The sequence below is a fragment of the Schistocerca gregaria genome, chromosome 2 (assembly GCF_023897955.1).
Source record: "Schistocerca gregaria isolate iqSchGreg1 chromosome 2, iqSchGreg1.2, whole genome shotgun sequence".
Lineage (NCBI taxonomy): Eukaryota > Metazoa > Arthropoda > Insecta > Orthoptera > Acrididae > Schistocerca > Schistocerca gregaria.
In genome coordinates, this window is record NC_064921.1 from 551,884,961 (window position 1) to 551,901,388 (window position 16,428).

General features: G+C 40.6%; 1 protein-coding gene across 2 annotated transcripts in view; it reads right to left on the minus strand.

Annotated features, from left to right (window-relative positions):
• The window catches only part of LOC126332010 (greglin), a 73,775-nt gene extending 57,681 nt beyond the window's left edge, over nucleotides 1-16,094 (minus strand). The window contains exons 1-3 of one of the 2 annotated variants that reach the window (XM_049996541.1): nucleotides 15,998-16,088; nucleotides 6,327-6,626; nucleotides 772-1,407 (exon numbers count right to left, since the gene is read on the minus strand). In XM_049996541.1, coding sequence (XP_049852498.1) covers nucleotides 1,280-1,407; nucleotides 6,327-6,626; nucleotides 15,998-16,025 — 456 coding nt within the window. In that variant the 5' untranslated portion in view covers nucleotides 16,026-16,088 and the 3' untranslated portion in view covers nucleotides 772-1,279. Of the gene's footprint in view, nucleotides 1-771; nucleotides 1,408-6,326; nucleotides 6,627-15,997 lie in introns of those variants that run through there. The other variant, XM_049996540.1, reaches the window with a different exon arrangement.
• Between the last annotated feature and the right edge of the window lie 334 nt (nucleotides 16,095-16,428).

Below are 16,428 nucleotides of genomic sequence, written 5' to 3' on the forward strand. Positions count from 1 at the left end.
TGTAATAAAGCATCAATGCTATTACTCAGTTTCCCTGACAAAATAATTTAGGGAAACACACACTTATTTCTTAGTATCAAATATACGTACTAAATTAAATTTAATTTGGAATGTTTTGTACCTCCAGTTGAGAGTCACTCAAAATCGTAGCCACATAATGACGGATATTTTATTTTCAGTTGGATATTTTTATTATTAGTTTGATAGCTTAAGATAAAATATTTCTGTAGTAAGATTTTCGTTCTCAATTAGCTTGTAATTAACTGAAACATCAAACCAGCACACACGCAGTGATACCACCTTAGCTACCGTTAATTCTGCATACCATCATATGGTACTTACCTAGTAACCAGGGAAAAAAGAAGTTATTAGAAAGCACGCTGGAGGCTAACAGTGCAGGTCTTTAAGACTGATTGAAGAAATACAACGTAAATAGTGACAGTAGTCACAGAAAAACGTTCCCCAAGGAATAACGCCACAAAGTGCTAGAAAAGAGTGCTTTTGACAAAAATGGCTATACTCCTGGATTCGACATGCGTTGCTTAATGTCATTGAGATACAAGTCACATCCATTGATAAACATTATTCGACATCTAACTATGTTTCATCTTTATTTAATTATTTAAACTGTTTTTGGTAAAGAAATATAGGTATCTGGCGCAACCGAAGGGTCAATGCTTTTCACCATGGTGTTTTGCAGACCGCATCCTGCAGAGAATGAGTTCTTCAGAGGTGTGCTCAGTCTTTTTACCATTAATTAGGGTTTAGACAGGAAAATTAATACAAACTCTATTTGTAACTAACAGGTTTATTTTTAATTTTTCAGTGCGTTGTCAATGAAACCGTTTATCATTGTGATATAAAATCAGCGGTTTGAATGTATAACTTGACTCGGCCGAATTTGGTTGACGTTATTAATGTTCATTTATTACTTTCCAGTATCAGATGCTAGAGGCAGATAAATTTATTGTGGAAACAAAAATGTAACAACACATAACATGAAACTTCCTTTGGGTTGTAGCCAATTTATTACAAAAAAATGATAAAAGGGGCACAAAAATTTATGTAAATAGCAAGTTATATAAAATAAAATCTGATTTGATTTATTGTATTTGGTAGTCGAATCAATAAAGCAGAAACGTTGCTGAGGTTATTCAGGTAGTTTTGTTGCGAGTACATGAGGTAAGTTCTTGTGCTCTCGTACTTTCTTGGTACCTCTAAGGACACTCATCATTGTTCTGCTTTACGTAGATTCCTTGTCAGGACAGCCACTCGGACGTTACTCGCTGGAGGACGAGTCAGCTACTTCAGCGTCTTCCTCTACATCAAGACGCCGGAAAGATTTTGGCTGCAGTGGACAGGGTGACATTGGACCTTTACACATCTCCCTTGGTACAAACTTGTAAACTGTAACAAATAAAAGGAAGCATACGTTAATAACGCTAGTAACTGTGAAAAACTTTTCTAAAGGTCTTATTACTTTTATTACTTACTGTTGACTACATAAATGTAGCTTATTACATTTCCTTAACGGCAGGCACATCTGTTGCTGCAATTTGACCAGATCATGTTCTGGATGCGCAATATAGTGAAAGTTAGCTATTCATTATCAAGACGTGGCTCCCCATATGCCCAAGAGCTTGTCACAAATATAGAATTCCTTTGTCCACATCCCCATTAATACAACTGTGTCTAGCTTGTTCTTGAGCTTTTAGTCGTCCGTATTTGCTTGCTCGGTAAATACATTCTCAAATTTATTCCATAGCAAAAATGTTTGAAGAGCGTTGGATATTAGCACGTGTGCCTTGTTGTGTATGTTGTGTTTTGAAGGCTAGTGCATAGGCGGTTCATTATCTACACTTGTGCTACGTATACAGGTCGGAAGTGCACCGGGTTCTTTATATCTTTACATGATTGGTCGGCCCCCTTACTTTCATGGACGAAGCGTAGTCCGATGACTGTTCATATGTGTGTCCAATCTTCACTTTAATTTTTTCTTGAAAATGTCTATGGTGATATGTAAAGGGATGAGCCGCGCGGGATTAGCCGAGCGGTCTCCGTCGCAGCATTCATGGACTGTGCGGCTGGTCCCGGTGGAGGTTCGAGTCCTCCCTCGGCCATGGGTGTGTGTATTTGTCCTTAGGATAATTTAGGCTAAGTAGTGTGTAAGATGAAGAGGTTAGCACAGGAAAGGAATTCGTGGCGGGCCGCATCAAACCAGTCATTAGACTGATGACAAAAAAAAAAACCTTAGGGACTGTGACTTCAGCAGTCACGTCCCATAAGATTTCACACACATTTGAACACATAAAGGGATGAAAAGTCCGAGCCTTTGCAGAACTGCCGTAATGTCGTAACATGATTCAGGAACTACAGTTGAGCTCTTCGGTGGTACGCTGTATGCCTTTGCAGAACTGCCGTAATGTCGTAACATGATACAGGGACTACAGTTGAGCTCGTCGGTGCTACGTTGTATGCCAAAGGGAAAGGGAGGGGATCGTGGCTTAGCCGTCTAGATTCCGAGGTAGATACAGTCCTCTATAAAATAAACTCTGCCTGAATATGTACTGTGTGCCGATAAAGCGAAGAACTCGTCAGTGAGTACCAGCAGTAGAATTTGTCCCATTTCAGTGGTTCAGCCGGCCGCTGCGGGCCGAGCGGTTCTACGTGCTTCAGTCTGGAACTGCGCGAGCGCAACGGTCACAGGTTAGATGCGTGTGATATCCTTAGGTTTGTTAGGTTTAAGTAGTTCTAAGATATAGGAACAACGTGGTCTTCGATTTCGTAATTTACGATATCACCAAGAGAACAGATGTATCATCAGGCTGTACAACCAACCATACAAAGCACGAAGCTTGTCTTAGAGATCGTAACAGAACACGTCTTACAATTCGAAATGTGTTTATAGCTATAAAAATAAAAAAGTCTTTTGTTAAAGTTACACATTTCTGTACACACAAAACTTTGAAGATTTTACTGTACACATACATCAGCAAAATGACTAAGAAAAATATACATTCTACAGTCGAGACAACAGGAAAGTAACCTATTACCAGTGTGAAATACAAAATATCTGCATTAACAGTAAAATACCAAGAGAATATAGTCATAACTTTCGAGTACTCGGGGAAAAAATATATCCACAGAAAGTTTGCTACATTACGAAACTTATTTTATAAATCTTTGTTCTCATGTATATCTGCTTTAGGAAAGATGGTTCCGTTGCATCTAGACATTGTACACATGCCAACAAACAAGTAATTCGCAGATATTACTAACTGATTTAATAACTACTTTTAAACAATTAGTTTTTTTCTGATGTGGTAAAAAGTAGAATTTCTGTATGAAAATTCCTCTAAAATACGGAGAAGGGTTACTGAAAACAACGACAGTCTCGTGTGCTCAGAGTCTTTCGCGGCGACAAGACTAGACAAAATCGTATCAGTTTTCAAGTCGCGTCAGTTCCAACAAAATTCTTCACAGCTGTAGTGAACTTCAGTCTGTGACAAAAACTGAGAGATTCTGTCAGCGCCATGATTCACTCACTTCTCTAGCCACTTGTTCACCACTTACCGAGAGAGATCGGGAGGAATAAATGCTATTTTCTTGTTCGTGACATTAGTAATATATATGTCACCAGACTATCAGTTTAGTAAGTAATCGTTGCACATTACTGATGGAAGAATGGAAAACCTGGTAGAAGCCGATCCCGTAGAACAGTATTTTTTTGGAAAAATGTGAGAATAAGCGAGGCAGTATTGACCCTTCGGCTCATCTCAGAAGGGCGTTTGCTACAAGCGGTATATTCGGTTTCAAATTACCATCCGGAAAAAATTCACATGTGCCATATATCCATTTCTAATGTAGGTAATATCAGAATGATTGCGCAATTTAGAATAAATTTCGCAAATTTAGCATAGCTGCCAAATCTCCAGCAGTATCTGTTCCTGCAGACATCGTAACCAAAAGATATTAAAAGCCTCGACTGGCAAAATGCCTATCTTAAGACTGACGATGAATACGTTTGTGTCTTTGGAACACTGTGGAGGAAATATAAAAAAAAATTGCGAGGGACAGGATCGTACACAGTATGACGTAAGGAAGTTTTGGTCGGTCCTAGAAGCGTGCTCGGATTGCCGAAATGGTAAAGGCAAGCGCTCGGGACAAGTTCATAATATGGTTTAGTGCCACAACCCGGTAAAAATATTCATCTATCAATAGCAGGTCATATCTCCATACCTGACTCAGCTGTTGTCAGAGAGATTCATGTATTCCGAATTGATTTTATAAATATAGTACTGCTGCAGGATCGTCAGCAATGTCTGTCTTTAGGAATTCTTAAAAACGCCTTTATCTGGACAGCAAAATAGCTGATAATGGCCAAAGTAGAGAGGATATAAAATGTAGACTGGCAATAGCAAGAACAGCGTACCCGAAGAAGAAAAATTTGTTAACACCTAATATAAATTTAAGTTTTAGGAAGCGTTTTCTGAAGGTATTTCTCTGGACTGTAGCCTCATACGGGACTGAAACGTGGGCAATGAGCAGGTCAAAGAAAAAGAGAATGCAAGCTTTGGAAATATGATGCTACAGACGAATGCTCAGGACTACAAGGGTAGATAACGTAACTGATGAGGAGGTATTGAAATGGGTCGATAAGACACATTCTGAGACGTCAAGAGATCACTAACATTGTACTTGAGGAAAGTGTGATGGGGAACTAAGAGACGAGAACAGCCCGTAGCTTATTATGAATACTGCAAAATTGTTGAACTGGTCACTGAACGAAATTCCAGTAGTTAAAAAACCAATGACTTTATCGGACATGTTTTGAGAGATATCCATCATCATGGTCATCTAGGTATTCACATGCATAGAGAGAAGCTATAACTGATACTGCTGTCATGGCAGACATGATAAGGCTGTATCAATCTTTATGCTCTGATTAGCTAGATGATAATTGCTCTCTGATGATTGGTATATCCTAAAACGAATCAAATAAAGTCATTCGCTTTTTAATTAGTGGCATTTCATTCATCCACCAATTCGAAAATTTTGCATCACCCATATCAATTTTCAGTATGGCTCCACTCTTCCTGCGTTACTTTATGGCACAATTACAGTTCATGTTAAATTGATGTGTCAGTAGTTATTCGGAAACGAAGAGGCTTGCACCGAATAGGGTAGCCTGTAGAGTCTCATCCAACCACTCTCCGGACGGAAGATAACAACAACATTAGTGGTACAGAATGGCGGCGGGACGCTCTTCCTGTTGCCACCCCCTCCGACAGCCCCCAGCCCCTGAAACCTCGTGAGGGAATTCGTGTAGCCAGTCTGTCTACACCTAGTGGTATCCAGGTGAAAAGTGTGCCAGTGTGTCAACATTTTCTAAATGATTGTCAGTAGTGTCAATGTGGTGGACAGTGTGTACCATGCAGGTATTCACCTACTGGGATGTGAGAATCCGCCTAAAAACTACAACGAGGCTGACTCGCACACTGGCCCTCGTTTGTAACCACTGCACGTATTCGATTCGGGGCCAGTGCCTCCCAGAATCTTGGAAAGGGCGTGCTAATAAACGCATTTATCAGAACGAGGAAATGTAAATGTCGTGTGACTAGAGCTTCCCGTCGGGCAGACTGTTCGGCGGGTGCAAGTCTTTCGATTTGACGCCACTCCTGCTACTTTCGCATTAATGTGGCTGAAATGATGATTAGGGCAACACAACACCCAGTCCCTGAGCTGAGAAAATCTCCGGCCCAGCCGGGAATCGAACCCGGGCCCCTTAATATTGACATTCTGTCACGCTGGCGAGTCAGCTACCAGGGGTGGATATCAGAACAGTAAGAAAAAAATCAAACGATTAAAATAACCCTGTTCCAAGAGTATTGATCCTAAGCCTCACAGTGTCTTTGCTGTTGGATATAAAACAAATCCTATGTAAACATACTTTTATACAAAGTTGCGGTAGGTCAGTAGCATGAAAGACATCTACTAGGCTCATAAAGTATTGTAAAATAAGTAGAATAAGTAGATGCAGTGAGTTGCAGAGACAGTTGTGATGAATAATCCGAATGAGTTCTCAGCTCAACCTTAAGATGGGAAGTCATGGACTGAGCCAAGAAAGCTTCCTGCCGTTTCACTGCAGAGTACGAGGAACAGTGCTTCCTTCATTGATTTCCCAGGCATAAATATGTAGAGTCCCATTGCTGGCTACTCGCATTTCCATTCTGACATTGGAACCCAGCGCTAAGTAAATGCACAGACCGTCGATATCTCATCAATCACACACGTAAAACAACTTCATTTAAATGCCAAGAACTTACCGAACCCTGTGTCACAGGCGCACTTGCGCACCTCACATTCATCATCGAACAAGTGGTATTCGTGGTTGATGTCTTCGACACACACTGGTGCGTAGATAAGTGGACAAACTTCTGGGCACGGCAACTCCGTGGACGACATTTCCTGCGACTCTGACGAAGTGGAACCGTCGTCTTCTGAGCGGCGCCGGACCGCTCTTTGGCTGTGCCGCCTCTCTGCCGATGACGGCTGCTCGCGGTCTTCCATGGGCAGATAACGCGACTCCCGAGGGCCGTAGCGCGCATGCGCCACCGCGGCCAGGGCTGCAGAGACCAGAAAACACACACACTGTAGCGAATATCGTCTACTGCATGGTAGTTGTGATGGAGAGAAGTCTTCCGAAGTAAGAGTGATTTCAGGTGTGCCGCAGGGGAGTGTCATAGGACCGTTGCTATTCACAATATACATAAATGACCTGGTGGATGACATCGGAAGTTCACTGAGGCTTTTTGAAGATGATGCTGTGGTGTATCGAGAGGTTGCAACAATGGAAAATTGTACTGAAATGCAGGAGGATCTGCAGCGAATTGACGCATGGTGCACGGAATTGCAATTGAATCTCAATGTAGCGAAGTGTAATGTGATGCGAATACATAGAAAGATAGGTCCCTTATCATTTAGCTACAAAATAGCAGGTCAGCAACTGGAAGCAGTTAATTCCATAAATTATCTGGGAGTACGCATTAGGAGTGATTTAAAATGGAATGATCATATAAAGTTGATCGTCGGTAAAGCAGATGCCAGACTGAGATTCATTGGAAGAATCCTAAGGAAATGCAATCCGACAACAAAGGAAGTAGGTTACAGTACGCTTGTTCGCCCAATGCTTGAATACTGCTCAGCAGTGTGGGATCCGCACCAGGTAGGGTTGATAGAAGAGATAGAGAAGATCCAACGGAGAGCAGCGCGCTTCGTTACAGGATCATTTAGTAATTTCGAAAGCGTTACGGAGATGATAGATAAACTCCAGTGGAAGACTCTGCAGGAGAGACGCTCAGTAGCTCGGTACGGGCTTTTGTTGAAGTTTCGAGAACATACCTTCACCGAAGAGTCAAGCAGTATATTGCTCCCTCCTACGTATATCTCGCGAAGAGACCATGAGGATAAAATCAGAGAGATTAGAGCCCACACAGAAGCATACCGACAATCCTTCTTTCCACGTACAATACGAGACTGGAATAGAAGGGAGAACCGATAGAGGTACTCAGGGTACCCTCCGCCACACACCGTCAGGTGGCTTGCGGAGTACGGATGTAGATGTAGATGTAGATGTAAATTAATTGTCGAAGCAACGCCGATCCTGACAGACAATTTGATCCTTAAAAAAATTATATTCAGTGAATTGCACGTTTATGTAGAGATTTTCATGACAACAGCACAACCTCACTCGTTCTTGTTTATTCTACTGGTCCTGAACAACTATTCCGAAATTGTATTTTATAATTCCTGTAGAAAATCCATACTTGCACCAACTGTGACATCGTCGCGCATACGAGCAGTGATCCAATACTGTCAAACGCTTTTTTATTCCAGTCTTTCATCACAATATCAATTCTTTTGACGATGACCGGTTTCAGTCCGTGATGACCATCCTCGGATCTTTTGTACACCATATCCATGGCATTATCACCTTAGGATATGATGTGGAAACGAATGACGATGGTCATTAAGGACTGAAACCGGTCATTGTCAAAAGGAATGAAATTGTAATCAAAGACTGGAATAAAAAACATACGAATCCATACTTGGAATGCTGAAACTACTTTAATACTTTAACCCAAATGTTGCTGACGTGAAGTTACTTTGACCTCCTTGAACGTGAGGAAGGAAAAGTTTAGTGACGTTTACGGCATTCGCTTCGCGTCTATTGTCTACCATACACCCAAAATACTATCTCCTAATGGCCACATGGGGCGGGACTCAGGGTAACCAATGATGAGCACAGCATGGCGCAACGGACCATAGTTGAACTGATTAGCCGACGATACAGAGCAGAGTAATGTCGTTGACAGAAAAAGCAAACTCTGTATTACATCCACAACAACATTTCCCGAAGCTGACATTTCCAGAAAGTAATCCAAGGAATTTCTGAGAGTGAGGAAGAAGTGACAAACGAAATATTAGCATTTCTGGCTGGTGATTGAATGGAACGCGTGTTGTCGTATACACTCGACTGGGGGGGCAATGTACATGAGGAGTACGATGATGACGATGCGTGATAAACAAGTGAAAAAAATATTGAAACAGATGTCTAGTGATGTACATTATCCTTGTCGCACAGGGAACACGTCCGACACTTCCCTTCTCAAGTGAAACATAACAAAGGACCAACGTTGTCCAAGGAACGTGTGGAGCGGTTACTAAACAAAATTGTGTGTATGGATGGAGAAAAGAGAACCACTTGCATGAATATCAAGAGCTCAGATGGAAACCCAGTTCTAAGCAAAGAAGGGAAAGCAGAAAGGTGGAAGGAGTATATAGAGGGTCTACACAGGGGCGATGTTCTTGGGGACAATATTATGGAAATGGAAGAGGAGGTAGATGAAGATGAAATGGGAGATATGTGTGAAGAGTCTGACAGAGCACTGAAAGACTTGAATTGAAACAAGGCACCGGGAGTAGACAACATTCCATTAGATCTACTGACAGCCTTTGGAGAGTCAGTCCTGACAAAACTCTACCATCTGGTGAACAAGCCGTATGAGACAGGAGAAATTGCTTCAGATTTCAGGAAGAATATAATAATTACAATCCCAAAGAATGCAATGTTGACAGACGTGAAAAAGTACCGATCTATCAGTTTAATAAGTCACAGATGAAAAATACTAACGCGAATTCTTTACAGACGAATGGGAAAACTGATAGAAGCCGACCTTGGGGAAGATCAGTTTGAATACCGTAGAAATGTTGGAACACGTGAGGCAATACTGACTCAACGACGTATCTTAGAAGAAAGATTAAGGAAAGGCAAACCTACGTTTCTAGCATTTTTAGACTTAGAGAAAGCTTTTGACAATGTTAACTGGAATACTCTCTTTCAAATTCTGAAGGTGGCAGGTGTAAAATACGGGGACCGAAAGGCTATTTACAATTTGTACAGAAAGCAGACGGCAGTTATAAGAGTCGAGGGACATGACAAGGAAGCAGTGGTTGGGAAGGGAGTGAGACAGGGTTGTAGCCTCTCCCCGATGGTATTTAATCTGTATATTGAGCAAGCAGTAATGCAAACAAAAGAAAATTTCGGAGTAGGTATTAAAATCCATGGAGAAGAAATAAAAACCTTGAGGTTCGCCGATGACATTGTAATTCTGTCAGAGGCAGCAAAGAACTTGGAAGAGCAGTTAAACGGAATGGACAGTGTCTTGTAAGGAGAGAATAAGATGAACATCAACAAAAGCAAAACGAAGATAATGGAATGTAGTCGAATTAAGTCGGGTAATGCTGAGGGAATTAGATTAGGAAATTACACTCTTAAAGTAGTGAAGGAGTTTTGCCATTTGGGGAGCCAAATAACTGATGATGGTCGAAGTAGAGTGGATATAAAATGTAGACTGGCAATGGCAAGGAAAGCGTTTCTGAAGAAGAGAAATTTGTTAACATGGAGTATTGATATAAGTGTCAGGAAGTCGTTTCTGAAAGTATTTGTAGGGTGTGTAGCCATGTATGGAAGTGAAACATGGATGATAAATAATTTAGACAAGAAGAGAAGGGCTTTCGAAATGTGGCGCTACAGAAGAATACCGATGATTAGATGAGTAGATCACATAACTAATGAGGAGGTATTGAATAGAATTGGGGAGAAGAGGAGTTTGTGGCACAACTTGACTAGAAAAAGGGATCGGTTGGTAGGACATGTACTGCGGCATCAACGGATCACCAATTTAGTAATGGAGGGTAGCGTGGAGGGTAAAAATCGCAGGGGGGAGACCAAGAGATGGATACACTAAGCAGATTCAGAAGGATGTAGGTTGCAGTAGGTACTGGGAGATGAAGAAGCTTGCACAGGATAGAGTAGCAAGGAGAGCTGCATCAAACCAGTCTCAGGACTGAAGACCACAACAACATCAACATGAACGATCATCGGCAGCACAGTAAAAAAGCAATTACGAACAGATTTAGAATGAGTCCGCGGCAGTGTGGCTATGTAGAGCATCAGAAGAGCTACGGATATTTAAGGTAGGACAAAGTGCACTAGTCACAAAAACTGGTGTCTGCGCGTCTTAAAGATGCTCCTTACAGTTTACACTATGTACGTGATACCGGACTACTACGTTACGCACATGAAATTGGCCGCAACACGGTTTACAGGTGATTTTAAGAGAAGCAGTCGATGGTTGTCTAACTTCAAACAGTGCTACAGAATTGGAAGATACAAGGAAACGAAATTTCAAACAAAGCGTCAAGCTGTCGATGAACAGCAACCTGAGAAATAACCAAGAAAATTTGTAGATCAGATAAACAATCTTATCTCACCCTTCAGTGAGGAATGTACTTTCAACTCTGAACAATCGTGATATGAAGAAGAAATATCTGTGAAAGGGACCCTTGAAAGTAGATACCCCAAGAGAGCTGTATTAACAACAACTATCGTCAATGCCCTTAACGCAATTGTATAAATATATGTTTACTGTTGATCTGGATGGTAAATTGACTGGAAAGTTATATATTGTGCTAGATGTAGTTGAAATTAAAAAAAAAAAAAAAGAACGGCAGTTGAGAGAGCTACATCACCGAATTAATAAGACTGCGATTTATTGGCAGAGCACATATAAAATACAACAGACGTGTTGTATTTTGTAGTTGGAAAACAAACTACAGACCTCAATGGATACTAATTTATCACTTTGTGAGATAGATATAACATTTAAATTATTTGCAAGGCCCACAAGGTTTGAAATAGCATTCTTTGGTTTAAATTTCTTCCGTGCACTTAATTAAGGTGTCCAGTTTACTATCTAGTTTCTAAGATGTTGCCGCCAATGATCATACAACTGGACGAATAGGAGCACTTTGTTTATGCAGTTCAGGAATCCCATATATTATAGGGGCCACTTGGTTCACATGCCTTAACAGTTTTCCTTCAAAGTCAGATAATGTGGTTTTGCATGAACTGATTACGCATTTAACATTCTCTTTGAATAATTTAGTACAGTCTTTAAGAAAGACGTGGAAGAATATGGTATTCAAGAAACCATTAACTTTATCCACAAAACGACGTTTGTTCAATAGTACATTACCGTTGCCTTTATCAGATCTTGTAAAACTGACGTTGTTTTGTTGCAATTTCTGTTATACGGACTTAAGGATGTGAAAATCAACATCCCGTGGGATGTTGCATTCAGATCTGGTTTAGTTTCTCACTGCATTGGCATCCCAACATTTTGCAGTGATGTCTTCATTAGAGCATATTCAGTATCTATTTTCATTACCTCCAGTTGTTGTTCTGACGTAGAGTGGGAAGGAGCACGTTTAAATCCTTTCTCAAGCACTTTTGGTTCATATGGTGACAGAACCAAGTTCGATAGCTATGGTATCGTGCTCGTGACAATGTATGTAGTCGCCTAAAAGTGGTACCAACGGCTATCACATCGGAGTTACACCTATGTGAAGTCCGTCAACCTGTAAATGGCCTTATTCATGATGTATTTTTGCTGCAGATCAGGACATTATCTATGATTAAAAATGTGAGTACTCCTTTAAACGCAAATTACAAACAGGAGTTTTGCCAACGTGTGGTTAACCTATTGAACTTGGTTCTGTCGTCCAATCAACAAAAAATACAAGATCCCCTTTTCTCACTGGATTTGTTTCGATATAACAGGAAATCAAAGAAATAATAATGGTATGAATTACTATTTTTCAAGTAACGTAAAGGGGTTTGCTGAATACATAGCAGACATTTTAAAAACAATGAGAACACACGTTACGTTCATTCCCGTGACGAGTAGAGGGGGACCCTACCATTTGGCACATTTAATGAATCCTCTTAATAGAGCATTTGGTGATCTATTAGGATCAATTACGACATTAGGATACACCAGTGACTCCAGAAGGTATGAAATACCGTTAACATGTGCCAATGCTGCTGTTAACTCCAGATGAAATTTAATCTGCAGTATTGTTTCTACAGAATTGCTTTTATATCGTGTAGCAACGCTCAAGGTCAACATTTTAGACAGTTGGTATGACAGACGTAATAATGTAGGTACGAATCGCACCTGAATTACATGTTTGCTTACATTTGGGATAACGGGTCAGACGTTGGTGGAACTTCTTCTCATAACGGTGGAACAACAGTTCACGACGCTGTTAATTTGATACCATTTGATCAAGTCTTATATATGTTACGTAGCTGAAGTTCTCATGTACGCTTCTCTCATATTACTCAGAAAAAAATATATATTTGCGTTAGTGAGAAGCAAAGTCGATGTCGTAATTCTGCCACTATGAACAATAAAAATTGCTTTCGAACGTCCGGAAATTTGCCACACTGTTTGCTGTAGCATGGCGCAAACGACACCTCGCTGTATTTATTAATTCTGCCTCAGCCTGTATAGGAAAGGACTAAGACAACTTGTCGTGATCTTAGATTCATCTTTAGAGGTGACAACTAAAGGTTTACAAAAATGGTTCTAATGGCTCTGAGCACTATCATACTTAACATCTGAGGTCACCTGTCCCCTAGAACTTAGAACTACTTAAACCTAACCAACCTAAGGACATCACACGCATCCACGCCTGAGGCGGGATTCGATCCTGCGACCTTTCATAGTTTCTGCGACTTGCATGTAAACCAATAAATAAAATTTTGAAAAGTGCCATAAAGGAATACAAGTATATAAATCCAAGGTGAGACAGTCAAACGGAAAGGTATAGGAACTAAATGGTTTCCCTGATATGGATTATGGGACTGGGGACTTGTCCTCGAGCGTGTAGACAGACTGAAGTCTTAGTACCCACCGAACGTTGGTCAAGTGCTCAGCAGGTGTGTGCTGTAATGGCATACTAGTAAAATTCGAATATTTTCTTGGAGCTCAACACGCGTCTTCCGCCGGGAGTTTAAGTTACTCTCCACGAGGTGTAGCGGCATCTCCAAACGCTACCCGCCTTTGGACGACAAACTCTGAAGCCACTGGAAGCACTACACAGAAAAGAGGTGGTAGCGTAAGTACGTACAAGCCGGACGCAAGAGACCATTGATCGTGTGAGTCGCCTTTACGAAGAAGACCTCGAAAATCAGCTGGACGACTCAGTGTAGAACCTTGTCTCTTCCAGCAGTAGGATGGTGGATCAAACCGCAGTGTCATCTGATTTGGCCAGACGTGCATTTATCATCAGGAGGAATGGCGATATTTCGTAGCCGGCTCCAGGCGTATTTCTTTGGGGTTATCGCAGTCCAGAGTTTCCCAGGAAAACCATACAAGAACCGGAAATGATTTGAACGAGTGAATTTTTAAAAAAAAAAAAAAACATTGTACTGTTTGAGATACTACATAATTTCGTGTGCTGATTCACCTCAGACTCTGATAACGTGTGCTAGACCAAGGATGCAATGTAAGTGACAGCAAATTCAGAAAAAAAAGACAACTTTCAATGTAAACTATTAATTTCCTCTCTTCTATACGGTATGCATGAAAATAATTAAAATTTGTTTAAATCCCCGTTTTGTGTGAATCTTCAAAATCTTCCCATTCGCATGCCCTACCCGGTATTCAAACCTTTGTTTCAACTAAGACAGAAAGAAGTGTAATAGCTAATTAGCATGCGACGTGGTAGCGTTACATAGACAGTAAATAATAGAAGCAGGTAGCAGCTTTTGTTTCACACATTTTTGGTGCATTATGTATTTTTTCTATTGTCAGGAAGTGAATAATATGACATGTCATAAACTCTGCTGGCTTTCTGGGCTCTAGTTTGCTGGGTACGTACCTCTATTAAGATAATCTTCACTGCAGACAGCGTCACATGACAGTCGAATTTTGCACATGAATTCCGTATAATTGAAGTATAATGCACTTTCCACTACAATTTGAATCGACAATAGCAAGCGTCGAGCAAGTCATCGAGTATTTTCGTAATCACGTATGAAAAACTAAGCACGGCCAACGATTCGTAAATTTTGTCCAGAACGTACTGTCCTAGGAAAAAAGAACTGAACATCGCTCCTATGCTCTACTTCCCATCAACGTTTCAGTAGGTTTCCCTAGCTCTCAAGGCATACACCGGGTGTGGAAATACCCTGCGAAATGGTAATCCGTCTGCTCCACTATCAGCTCCTCTGGACTTTGGAAGAAAATAACGTGGCTCTACAATGGGTCGGATGTTTCAAAGACCGCCCCCACATTTCAGGATACCGAATAAAATGAATAATAAAAAGAATAATGAAAAGTAACCAAACTCTACAACAACAATATTTCAGAGACCGAGCCTGCTTGTCCAGTTAGTGAATGAAACACGTTTTCCATATGTTTTCATGGATGCTATATATCCAGCAAAGCCTTCTACCTTGCACGAAAAAGAATAGTTCGTACCATTACATCGAAACATCATTATCTTGCAGTAAGGAATCGTATATACGTAGCTTGTACTGTTTGGGGGTTGGGGTCTATTTGGTTGTCTACATTAAGTATTAATCCAAGTAACAAGAAATCGATTCTGCCGAGCAATCTGAAATTGTGCTACATGACATTCGCCTGCCTACTGCCAGGTACAAGATACTCGTTTAAGACACTGTAGCGGTAATCTTAAAAGAACATCATGATTATTTTAACGAACAGCAATTTATGAGAATATCGTCATCTTCCTCAAACATCCTGAATATCTGCGCAGCCGTCGTGTAGACTATGACACTAGCCTCTGAAATGATTCGCAAATAAATTTCAGAAAGGTGCACCCTGTTTTACCCTTCGTATGCGCTATTCTCCGTACGGTTCTCCGCAGGAGACGAAAACTTTCGTTCGCACTTAATATAATACGTTTTTATGTGCTCATTACGCTTCATATTTAGTTAGTTAACAACTTTACCGAAATTATTACGACTCTTGTTAACTCTTTAACATCATACAATGTTTTTCGCCTCCCGAATCCTTCCACAAACTCGTATGAAAGCCAAGATGTCACCCTATATACAAAGTATAAGTCTGTATATGTCGACCGGAAAGTTTTGCAGTTACTGTGTTGCACAAGCAGCTGCTTCCTCAGCAAACACTGAATAGGTTGCTCTGCGTAATAGGACGGCTCTTAAATTTTTCATTCAGACCCCATTCTTTAAGGTGTTATATGTCCTTCAATCGTAAGGTGTCTATGACAGGTAGCACTTTAATCTACCAAAATCACACTTTTAATTGTACTCAAAAATTGTTGATGTCGACAACATGACAGCTCCATGTCCAGAATATGGGTGTTTGGGTCTATTTGGTAGTATATGTAAATGAAATGTCTTCGTAGTACCCACGCAGCATGCTGGGTTATAGCAATTACTTCGCTGACTGTGAAAATGGGCATTTTTAAAGGATGATAGAATTATTTCTTTTAGATTAATCATCATTTCAAAAATTATTTAATGGAAGAGGTAAAAAAAGAAAAGGCTTTACCGTAACTGCATATTAATACTATACATTCTGACTGTACTTACCAACAACAAGCAGCAGAACGACCTTCATTGTACTCGGCAAGCTGTACTGCTGCTCCCTGCGATATATATATAACCACTAACAGTTGTCTTAAGTACTGCTAGTAACATCGAAGGTTATCATAAAGCTTCAGTTCTTTTACTTAATATTCTGTGTGCTGTGGCAGCATGCAACTCAGCAGCCAACAGAAAACCAACGCAGCGAACTGCAGTACTGCTGAGTTGACTTACCACACGTGTAAGCGGCAGTTGTTGAAAATGGCTGGTGTTACATACGTATATAGAACTGCTAATGGTAATTCGGAAAGCGCAGACGTCAGTTATGTCTAAAGTGAGTAAGAAATTCTCTCAAGAAAATGTATTCCTGCACTACTGCAAGTTACTCAAAACATTTTGAAATAATTTTTTTTACGAATAAGGCAAAATCCCTATGA